The sequence below is a fragment of the Stegostoma tigrinum genome, chromosome 3, assembly GCF_030684315.1.
Source record: "Stegostoma tigrinum isolate sSteTig4 chromosome 3, sSteTig4.hap1, whole genome shotgun sequence".
Classification (NCBI taxonomy): domain Eukaryota; kingdom Metazoa; phylum Chordata; class Chondrichthyes; order Orectolobiformes; family Stegostomatidae; genus Stegostoma; species Stegostoma tigrinum.
The window spans coordinates 133,871,922-133,884,276 of NC_081356.1; the positions used below are offsets into that span (position 1 = coordinate 133,871,922).

At 44.4% G+C, this 12,355-nt stretch overlaps 1 protein-coding gene across 3 annotated transcripts in view; it reads right to left on the reverse strand.

Moving 5' to 3' along the window:
- Positions 1-12,355, reverse strand: part of c3h5orf34 (chromosome 3 C5orf34 homolog) — a 46,208-nt gene that overhangs the window by 5,945 nt on the left and 27,908 nt on the right. For all 3 annotated transcript variants that reach the window (XM_048526708.2, XM_048526709.2, XM_048526706.2), the window contains exons 9-11: positions 7,235-7,292; positions 5,670-5,858; positions 1,869-2,002 (exon numbers count right to left, since the gene is read on the reverse strand). In XM_048526708.2, coding sequence (XP_048382665.2) covers positions 1,869-2,002; positions 5,670-5,858; positions 7,235-7,292 — 381 coding nt within the window. The remainder of the gene's footprint in view (positions 1-1,868; positions 2,003-5,669; positions 5,859-7,234; positions 7,293-12,355) is intronic.

A 12,355-nucleotide genomic window follows, 5' to 3' on the forward strand; every position in this document is an offset into this window, starting at 1 on the left:
CCTCTTCCGCACCTACACAGGCCTCAAACCCCACCTCTTCCTCCGTTACATTGATGACTGTATCGGCACTGTCTCTTGCTCCCCAGAGGAGCTCGAATAGTTCATCCACTTCACCAACACCTTCCACCCCAACCTCAACTTCACCTGGGCCATCTCCAACACATCCCTCACCTTCCTGGACACCTCAGTCTCCATCTCAGGCAACCAGCTTGCAACTGAGGTCCGTTTCAAGCCCACCAACTCCCACAGTTACCTAGAATACACCTCCTCCCACCCACCCTCCTACAAAAATTACATCCCCTATTCCCAATTCCTCCGCCTCCGCCGCATCTGCTCCCACGATGAGGCATTCCACTCCTGCACATCCCAGATGTCCAAGTTCTCCAAGGACCGCAACTTTCCTCCCACAGTGCTCGAGGATGCCCTTGACCGCGTCTCCCACAACACATCCCTCACACCCCGCCCCCGCCACAACCGCCCAAAGAGGATCCCCCTCGTTCTCTCACACCACCCCACCAACCTCCGGATACAACGTATCATCCTCCGATACTTCCGCCATCTACAATCCGACCCCACCACCCAAGACATTTTTCCATCCCCACCCCTGTCTGCTTTCCAGAGAGACCACTCTCTCCGTGACTCCCTTGTTCGCTCCACACTGCACTCCAACCCCACCAAACCTAGCACCTTCCCCTGCAACCGCAGGAAGTGCTACACTTGCCCCCACACCACCTCCCTCACCCCTATCTCAGGCCCCAAGATGACTTTCCATATTAAGCAGAGGTTCACCTGCACATCTGCCTATGTGGTATACTGTATCCATTGCACCCGGTGTGGCTTCCTCTACATTGGGGAAACCAAGTGGAGGCTTGGGGACCGCTTTGCAGAACACCTCCACTCAGTTCGCAGTAAAGAACTGCACCTCCCAGTTGCGAACCATTTCCACTCCCCCTCCCATTCCTTAGATGACATGTCCATCATGGGCCTCCTGCAGTGCCACAATGATGCCACCCGAAGGTTGCAGAAACAGCAACTCATATTCCGCTTGGGAACCCTGCAGCCCAATGGTATCAATGTGGACTTCACCAGCTTCAAAATCTCCCCTTCCCCCACCACATCCCAAAACCAGCCCAGCTCATCCCCTCCCCCCACTGCATCCCAAAACCAGCCCAGCCTGTCTCTGCCTCCCTAACCTGTTCTTCCTCTCACCCATCCCTTCCTCCCACCCCAAGCCACACCTCCATTTCCTACCTACTAACCTCATCCCACCTCCTTGACCTGTCCATCTTCCCTGGACTGACCTATCCCCTCCCTACCTCCCCATCTTCGGTCTGCCTCCCCCTCTCTCCCTATTTATTTCAGAACCCTCACCCCATCCCCCTCTCTGATGAAGGGTCTAGGCCCGAAACGTCAGCTTTTGTGCTCCTGAGATGCTGCTTGGCTTGCTGTGCTCATCCAGCTTCACACTTTATTATCTTGGATTCTCCAGCATCTGCAGTTCCCATTATCTCTAGTTCTATGGAGAGAGACTGGGTTTGTTTTCCTTGCAGAGAAGGTTTAGGCCAGGCTTAACAGTATTCAAAATCCTGAAGCGTTTTGGTTGGGTAAACAGAAACAAAGTTGTTCCCACTGAAAGGGGAACCAGTAAGTCCAGGCACAGATTTAAGACAACTGCTGAAGGACCAAAGAAGGGATTACCTCTTTGAATAAGAGGGAGCAAACACGACAGCAAATGCAAAAGACAGCAAAAAGGGGTGTGAAAGACACCACACAAAACAGCAAGGTGAGAAAGGGAGAGCGCGACCCAGGAAAAGAAGTGAAGTGCATCCAAAGCCATAAATAGAACATACCAACGGACTAGCTCTTACCCCTGATATCTTCCAGCCGAATACATTGGCACCAACTGGGAGGACCCATCTGGGAACAATAACTGACACCAACCAAGCATCAGGTCTGTTTGTGTTTCGTTGAGTACCACAGGAGACAGCACAGGTTTCCGTGACTGAAAGAGGAAAAAAGAGGGAGGGCTGCGAATATGAAAAACAGTACTATTCCAACAAATGGGATAACAGTGTGGAGCAGGAGGAACAGAGCAGGCCAGGCAGCATCAGAGGAGCAGGAAAGTTGACATTTCGGATTGGGACCCTTCTTCGAATTATCTGAAGAAGGGTTCCAGCCCGAAACATCAACTTTCCTGCTCCTCTGATGCTGCCTGGCCTGCTGTGTTTCTCCTGCTCCACACTGTTACCTCTGACTCCAGCACTGGCAGTTCTCACCATCTTTTATTCCAATGAGTGGTCTGCATTTAGCAGAAGTGTTTCTATTCATACTGCTACGTATCTTGTACTGCACTCAGGCATCAATTAATTTTTACTTCACTTTTAATATAAATTTACATGTACAAAATCAGAAAATGATTATGCTTTAAACCAAAGATGGCGGAAAGAGATATTGCGGCTTTAAACCAAATAATTGGAATGCATTGTTATTGTACAGTGTGTGAATATAATAACGGATTAAAGGGTGTTGCCTTGTTCAAGCAGTGAGAGAAAGATGCTGAAGATTCATCAGCTTTTTCAGAGGCAGACCGCTGATTGGCTTTTCCAATTAGGACATTTGTGTGGGTCAGGAGTCAGCATCAGGATAACAATTCTCTGATTAGCCCATGGGCAGGTGTACAGCCTGTGTGAACAGGAGGAGACAGGATCGCTGTCCCTCATTGCAGAGCAGCAACAGAAAATTGGGAGAAAAGCTAGCAATTCACACTTATCATTTGCCTTTAGGCTGCTGCCTCTAACCAGTGACTGAGAGAGTGAACAATTAATGCGCCAAAAATTGCATCTGCAGTGAAAAACTGAAAAAGGCTTGGAAAGAAAGATCAGAGACCAGAAGAAGCAAACCATCACTTCACTGAATCATGTGAACCAGTGATTTTGAACAGTGTTCCATAATATTTTTTCTTAATTTCTCAGCACCAGGGACCCGGGTTCAATTCCACCTTTGGGTGACTATCTGTGTGCAGTCTGCATATTCTCCCCGTGACTACGTGGGTTTCCTCTAGGTGTTCTAGTTTCCTTCCTCCTACAGTCCAAAAATGTGCAGGCTAGGTGGATTGGCCATGCTACATTGCACAGTGTGTTCAGGGATGCGTAGATTATGTGGGTTATGCAGGATGGATGAGGGTGGGATGCTCTGAGGTTCTGTGTGGACTTGCTGGGCCAAAGGGCCTGTTTCCCCACTGCAGGGGTTCTATGATCAACGTCTAGGTGCATTTAGAAGCAAATGGACTTATTCGTGATTGACAGCATGGTTTTGGGTGGGAGAGGTCAAGTCTCACTAAGTTGAGCAAGTTTTTTGCGGGGGTGACAAAGAAGATTGAAGGAGGAAAAGTGGTTGATGTTGTCCACATGGACTTCAGTAAGGCCTTTGACAAGGTCCTTCATGGTAGACCAATACAAAAGATGAAGTCACATAGTATCAAGGTGAGCTGGCAGGATGGATGCAGAGCTGAGTTAGTCATAGGAGACAGAAGATAGCAGTGAAAGGATGCTTTTCAGAATGAAGGCTTGTGACTAGTGATGTTCCACAAGGATTAGTGCAGGGACCTTTGCTTTTTGTGATCTACATTTGGAGGAAAACAAAGCTGGTCTAATTACTAAGTTTGCAGGCGAGGAGGATTGTTAGAGGATACAGCAGGATATATAGATCAGTTGGAGGCATGGGCAGAAAAATGGCAGATGGAGTTTAATCTGGACAAATGTGAGGTGATACATTTTGGAAGGTCAAGTACAGGTGGAAATTATACAGCAAATGGCAGAATCCTTAGGAGTATTAATATACTGGATGTGGGTGCGCAGGTCCACAGATCACTGAAGCTGGCAGCATGGGTAGATAAAGTAATAAAAAAGGCCTAAGGCATGCGTGCTTTCATTGGAAGGGACATTGAGTATAAGGATAGACACATTATTGTGCAGCTTTACAGAACTTTAGTCAGGCCACACTTGGAACATAGCATACAGGTCTGGTCACCACACTATCAGAAGGATGTGGACGTTTTGGAGAGGGTACAGAAAAGGTTTACCAAGATGCTGTCTGGTATGGGGGATTTTAGCAATGAAGAAAGATTGGCTCGGCTGGGTTTGTTGTCACTGTAAGGCAGGAAGTTGACAGGTGGTCTGATAGAAGTTTAAAAGATTGTGAATGATACGGATAAAAATGGAAGGTAGGAGGGTTGTGCGTGTTGGGGGGGGGGGGGGGCGCGCGCGCTGGGGTTTAAGAAGGGATAGGGTTAAGTTAAAAAGTTATTCATTCATATTTTGTTTCCCCAATTGTTAGAACCTATTTATTTGTAATAAAAATAAATAGTTTCTTGTCAAATACAGAAACCAGACCAGTTTTGTCTGTTAACCCGAGTTCATCAAACAGGAACAGTGAGGGCCTTGATTAAATCTTTAATTTTTGTAACACTTCTGGGAGCGGTGAGGCTTGATCAACAGTCTGATTCAACATCCAGCTGAAAAGGAGAAGACTGGATCTGAGACTAGTGTTTTAAACCCAAATAAGGGCAATTATGTGGTCATCAAAACTGAAATGAGCTGGCATACGATACAGATAGATTAATAAAAACACTATGGCAGGCATTAAAAAGAGATATTTCACAATACTCAGAATAAGCATATTCTAACAACAAAGAAAATGTTCTAAAAGGAGGACCTCTGTGATTAACTAAAGTAGTTAGGAAAGCTCAGACTCGAAGTAAAAGCATTAAGATAAAAGTGATTGGTCAGAATATAAAGAGCAGCAGAGAATGACGAAAAGGTTAGTCAGGAGGATAAAACTAGAATGTGAAAGTTGGCTAGGTGCTTGAAAATGGATAGCAAGAGTTTCTACATGTGTTCAAAAAATTAACAGGTAAAGCAAAGTAAGTTTCCCCTTGTGACGGACTCTGAACTGTAAGGCATTGTCTCAAAGTAAGAAGTCATCATTTAAGAAAGGTAATGAGGACTGAGATCTTCAAGGGTAGTGAATCTGTGGAATTCTTGGCCACAAAAGCTGAGATCGGCAGATTTTTGTTCAGTAAGGGCACTGAGGTTTACAGGGAAAAGACAGGAAATTGGAGTTGATTGTCAGATTTTCTCGACAACGAGGTTGGAGGTTAACAACCAGAAAGAGGAATGGCAATAACGTAGAACAGAATATGCAGACTTGGAGTTTTCATTTTAGTCTATTTGATAGTCAGTGGACAGAGGGGCAACAGGAATTAGTCCAAGTGAAAAATGATGGAAAGTGGAGCATCTATAGTCGGGAGAAAAAAGGTTACAACATATGACACAAGATGTCTGAAGTATGAAATGGTATAGATAATGAAAAACTCTATAAAATGTCATGAGTTCAAAGGCTACCAAACATGTGGAAAAGGTGACGACAAAGTGCCGGATTAAAAGACTTGAGAATTGTGCAATGCAATTTGGAGTACTAGAAGAGTAAACACAATGGATGAAGTGGCCTTTATGGCCTTGACTATTTCCGTATTCTTAATTACAGATGACGACACTTACAAAACAGCTACAAATATCATACATGGCTATATAATACAATTGTTGTTTTGTTTACCTACTATCTTGCTGGAAAGAACTCTACAATATCCTGCCACATAATGACTGACTGACCTGCGATAGAGTCTTCATCTCTTCTCCATGCCAAGATCCAAAGTTCCAGGATGCATTCAGTCTTACACCATCACAGAAACTGATGTGAACTTGCCCATTAGAAAACGCTGAAAATCGTCCAACATTCTGAACATCCTGCTCCTCCAGAAGTGATGGGAGCTGGCTAAAACCTCCTGGCTGGGAAAGCTCCTTCACACAGAAGAGAACAAGCCAAAGCAGTTAGTTCACGGAGCAAGTCTGGTTCCTTCTTGAATCTTGTTGCATCTACATTGAAATCTTAGGCATAAAAGGCTAATGAGTAAAGAATTTACTGAATGAACAGTCTTAAACTAATTTTCTTGAAAAACATAAGTACCAAAATTGCACCATGACACAAATTAAGTGCAGCTATTCAGTCCATCTTTATTATTCTATCCTGGGAGATGCTCTCGCTTTCACAATGATTGGCACAAAATGATCTACATTGTCTTACCAGAAGTGAGAGTACATTTTCCAGACGATTTAAGCAGCTAAAGGTTTAATCTGCTTTGGAAAAGACTCAAAGATGACCTGACAGGAGGTCTTAAAATAAGAACAGGAAAATGCAGATAAACTTGTGGAGGAATCCAAAACTTGCCCTAACGGCAGGATTGTTACAAAAAAATCTGATCAAGAAGTAGAAGAGAAACTAATCTGCCCAGTGGTTAGAATGTGAAACTTGCCACCCTTGGAAGTAGTTGTGGTAAATTGCTTGTAGGTTTTATTTTGAAAACAGGAAATCCATGAGAAAAAAGGGAATAGAGAGCTTGTTGAAAGGCTGAAATGAGGAGGTGGAGTAAGAGAAGACTCGTGGATAGTGTAAATGCCAGCACGGACTGGTTGGACAAAGGTTACGTAGAACATGTACAGTTAATGTAATTCTCCACTGTCCATGTCGCCCAACATAAAGCCAAAGCAGCCAATGTATCTGAAAGTGATGTGCTCATGGGGAACAGTACCTCAGGGAATTAGTGGAAGGGGAATAAAGAATATAAAATTAATATAGTAAGACAGATTAGGTAAACTGATAACCATCAATAGTAATGGAGATGGAGGGAGGTCACTTCTATTGAAAAAGTATTCCCTTATTATTTGCATCCATTGTCAGTCCTCCACACTTCAGGCCAAACATGAGTGTGATTACTACAGATGCAAAAGAACGTTTCCATGACCGAAGTAGTTACTGAACACAAGGCAGAAATTTACTGTTACCTTATGATCAAACACCACAATTTGCAACTGTCTGCATTTCAATTTTTCACTTGGAATAATTGAAGTGTCTTTAAAGATCAGATTAACAATCACATCTTAGAATTTATAGCAGACTGTAAGATACCCATTGGCAAGGCTACAAGACACCTCTCAGTGGTTTCAATACAAGATCCACTCAATTTAACGCACAGTTTGAGGTGCAGCCCATTGTTTGGAGCTTCACTGATAATACCCAACAATCCTGATTTGCCATCCCTTTAAGTAGAAGGGACTTCCAGTACAACCCACAGACAAGTTCAGCACAAGTCCACACACCCAGTAGTAAAGACACTCACCGTTTTCCAACAGCACATACTGGGCACTTTCAGAGACAGATTACAGCGCTGCAGGATTCTGCAAAACATGGACTCAGACATTCATAAGTATAGAGAAAAGGAAATAATGAACTACAAATGCATACACAGTAATGAATTCCAGTAACATCAGCACTACCATTGCCCAGGGAAAACCGATTCTTAATACTAAATGCACAATTTATATAAACAAGAATGTTTGTACAACATTGAAGACAACACGTCAAAACCATGGGAAAGGTGCTTTGTGCACAAAGTTATATAAAGTGAGTAATTTAAAAAATCCACAGTTAGTGAGATCCCGTTTTAGTGATGTTAGTTGGGGGATAAATGTCATCCAGGCTAGTATGGACATCTCTCCCACTCTCCTTCGAATAGCATGGCTGGGATTTTTTTTTAAACATCCAACTGAGGCAGGTCTTAATTGAACACCTCATCTGAAAGGCAGCTTTTCCAATAGTGCAGCATTTCCTCAGTACTGCAGTGAACTGGATTATCGTGCTCAGGTCCAGACTCAAAGTTGAGTGCTACTCAAGAATCTGTACTTAGAACATAGAACATAACAGCACAGTACAGGCCCTTCGGCCCTTGATGTTGTGCCGACCTGTCATACCGATCTCAAGCCCATCTAACCTACACTATTCCATGTACGTCCATATGCTTATCCAATGATGACTTAAATGTACCTAAAGTTGGCGAATCTACTACTGTTGCAGGCAAAGCATTCCATTCCCTTACTACTCTGAGTAAAGAAACTACCTCTGACATCTGTCCTATATCTTTCACCCCTCAATTTAAAGCTATGCCCCCTCGTGCTCGCCGTCACCATCCTAGGAAAAAGGCTCTCCCTATCCGCCCTATCTAACCCTCTGATTATTTTATATGTTTCAATTAAGTCACCTCTCAACCTTCTTCTCTCTAATGAAAACAGCCTCAAGTCCCTCAGCCTTTCCTCGTAAGACCTTCCCTCCATACCAGGCAACATCCTAGTAAATCTCCTCTGCACCCTTTCCAAAGCTTCCACATCCTTCTTATAATGCGGTGACCAGAACTGTACGCAATACTCCAAGTGCAGCCGCACCAGAGTTTTGTACAGCTTCACCATAACCCCTTGGTTCTGGAACTCGATCACTCTATTAATAAAAACTAAAACACTGTATGCCTTCTTAACCGCCCTGTCAACCTTGGGTAGCTTTGTGCCTAAGACAGCACCGTAAGTGGCAAACTTAAGTTTTTCACTATACTCATGTGAGTACATGTGACAATAAAGCTAATTCAATTAATTCATTGACTGGAAATGCTATAACTCTAGTATGTCGGATGGATCAGATTTTGTCCAGTGTGTGCAGGAGGGCTTCCTGGCGCAGTACGTCAAAGGGCTGACAAGAGGGGAAGTCACACTGGATCTGGTACTTGGTAATGAATCAGGCCAGGTGTTTGATTTAGTGATAGGTGAGCACTTTGGAGAGAGTGATCATAATTCGGTTATGTTTACTTTAGCAATGGAAAGGGATAGGAAGATGCCACAGGGCAAGAGTTATAAATGGGGGAGGGCAATTATAATGCGATTAGGCAAGACTTACGAGGCATAGAATGGGTTAGCAAAATGCAGGGGATGGGGATAATCGAAATGTGGAGCTGGTTTAAGGAACAGATATTACGTGTCCTTGATAGGTATGTCCCTGTCAGGCAGGGAGGAAGCGATAAGGTAAGGGAATTGTAGTTTACTAAAGAAATTGTATCTCTTGCTAAGCGGAAGAGGGAGGCTTGTGCGACGATGAGACGAGATGGTTCGGATGAGGCGATGGAGAGTTACAGATTAGCTAGGAAGGATTTAAAGAAAGAGTTAAGAAGAGGAAGGAGGGAACATGAGCAGACATTGGCAGGTAGAATAAAGGAGAACCCTAAAGCTTTCTATAGGTATGTGAGGAATAAGAGGATGACCACGGTAGGAATAGGGCCAGTCAAAGACAGAAGTGGGAAGTCGTGTGTGGACCCTGTGGAGATTCGAGAGGTGCTGAATGATTTTTTTCATCTGTTTTCACTGAGGAACAGGACAATATTGTAGACGAGATGACTGAGTTACGGGCTACTAGAATTGGAAGGATTAAGGTTAGTAAGGAGGAGGTATCATCAATTCTAGAAGGTGTGAAGATAGATAAATCCCCAAGGCCAGATGGGATTTTTCCGAGGCTTGTCTGGGAACAAGAACAAAGAACAAAGAAAATTACAGCACAGGAACAGGCCCTTCGGCCCTCCAAGCCTGCGCCGATCAAGATCCTCTGTCTAACCTGTCATCTATTTTCTCACGGTCTGTGTCCATTTGCTCCCTGCCCAAATATATCTTAAAAGACGCTAACGTGTCTGTGTCTACCACCTCCGCTGGCAATGCGTTCCATGCACCCACCACCCTCTGCGTAAAGAACTTTCCACGCATATCTCCCATAAACTTTCCTCCTCTCACTTTGAACTCATGACACCTAGTAATTGAGTCCCCCACTCTAGGAAAAAGCTTTTTGCTATCCACCCTGTCTATACCCCTCATGATTTCGTAGACCTCAATCAGGTCCCCCCTCAATCTCTGTCTTTCTAATGAAAATAATCCTAATCTACTCAACCTCTCTTCATAGCTAGCACTCTCCATACCAGGCAACATCCTGGTGAACCTCCTCTGCACCCTCTCCAAAGCATTCACATCCTTTTAGTAATGTGGCAACCAGAACTGCACACAGTACTCCAATGTGGCCAAACCAAAAGTCCTATACAACTGCAACATGACCTGCCAACTCTTGTACTTAATACCCCGTCCCATGAAGGAAAGCATGCCATATGCCTTCTTGATCACCCTATTGACCTGCGTTGTCACCTTCAGGGAACAATGGACCTGAACACCCAGATCTCTCTGTTCATCAATTTTCCCGAGGACTTTTCCATTTACCGTATAGTTCGCCCTTGAATTTGATCTTCCAAAATGCATCACCTCGCATTTGCCCGGATTGAACTCCATCTGCCATTTATCGGCCAAACTCTCCAGTCTATCTAAATTCTGCTGTAATCTCTGACAGTCCCCTTCACTATCTGCTACTCCACCAATCTTAGTGTCATCTGCAAACTTGCTGATCAGACCACCTACATCTTCCTCCAAATCATTTACATATATCACAAAACAACAGTGGTCCCAGCACAGATCCCTGTGGAACACCACTGGTCACAGGTCTCCAATTTCAGAAACTCCCTTCTACTAGTACTCTCTGTCTCCTGTTGCCTAGCCAGTTTTTTTATCCATCTAGCTAGCGCACCCTGGACCCCATGTGACTTCACTTTCTTCATCAGCCTGCCATGGGGAACCTTATCAAATGCCTTAATGAAGTCCATGCATATGACATCTACAGCCTTTCCCTCATCAATCAACTTTGTCACGTCCTCAAAGAATTCTATCAAGTTGGTAAGACATGACCTTCCCTGTACAAAACCATGTTGCCTATCACTGATAAGCCCATTTTCTTCCAAATGGGAATAGATCCTATCCCTCAGTATCTTCTCCAGTAGCTTCCCTCCCACTGACGTCAGGCTCACCGGTCGATAATTACCTGGATTATCCTTGCTGCCCTTCTTAAACAAGGGCACAACATTAGCAAGACTCCAGTCCTCTAGGACCTCACCCGTGTCTAAGGATGCTGGGAAGCTAGGGAGGAGGTGGCGGAGCCTTTGGCCTTGATCTTTCAGTCCTCATTGTCTACAGGTTTAGTACCAGAGGACTGGAGAATTGCAAATGTTGTGCCCTTGTTCAAGAGGGCAGTAGGGATGACCCAGGTAATTATAGACCTGTGAGCCTTTCGTCTGTTGTAGGAAAAGTTTTGGAAAGGATTATAAGAGGTAGGATTTATAATCATCTAGCAAGCAACAATTTGATTGGAGATAGTCAGCATGGATTCGTCAAGGGCAGGTCGTGTCTCACAAACCTCTGAGTTTTTTGAGAAGATGACCAAGCATGTGGATGAGGGTAGGGCAGTTGATGTGGTGTACATGGACTTCAGTAAAGCCTTTGATAAGGTTCCACGTGGTAGGCTATTGGAGAAAATACAGAGGCACGGGATTGAGGGAGATTTAGCAGTTTGGATCAGAAACTGGCTTGTAAGAAAGCAACGAGTGGTGGTTGATGGAAAATATTCATCCTGGAGTCCGGTTACTAGTGGTGTGCCTCAAGGATCTGGTTTGGGACCACTGCTGTTTGTCATTTTTATAAATGACTTGGACGCAGGCATTGGTGGATGGGTTAGTAAATTTGCAGATGACACTAAAGTCGGTGGAGTGGTGGAAAGTGTGGAAGAATGTTGTAGGGAGACTTGGATGAATTGCAGAATTGGGCCAAAAGGTGGCAAATGGAGTTTAATATAGATAAATGCGAGGTAATTCACTTTGGGAGGAATAATAGGAAGGCAGAATACCGGGTCAACGGAAAGATTCTTGGTAGTGTGCAGAGAGATCTTGGTGTCCATGTACATAGATCCCTGAAAGTTGCCACCCAGGTTGATAGTGCTATTAAGGCGGCTTACGGTGTGTTAGGTTTTATTGGTAGAGGGATTGAGTTCCGGAGCCCTGATGTCATGATGCAATTGTACAAAACGCTAGTGCGGCCTCTTTTGGAATATTGCATGCAGTTCTGGTTGCCCCATTACAGGAAGGACGTGGAAGCATTGGAAAAGGTGCAGAGGAGATTTACCAGGATGTTGCCTGGTCTGGAGCACAGGCCCTATGAAGAAAGGCTGAGGGACTTGGGTCTGTTCTCATTGGAGAGAAGGAGGCTAAGAGGGGATTTGATAGAGACATACAAGATGATCAGAGGATTAGATAGGGTGGACAGTGAGAGTCTTTTTCCGAAGATGATGACTTCAGCTTGTACAAGGGGGCATAGCTACAAATTGAGGGGTGATAGATTTAAGACAGATGTCAGAGGCAGGTTCTTTACTCAGAGAGTGGTAAGGGCGTGGAACGCCCTGCCTACCAATGTAGTTAACTCAGCCACATTAGGGGCATTTAAGCAGTCCTTGGATAAGCGTATGGATAACGATGGGATAGTGTAGGGGGAGGGGCTTAGATTAG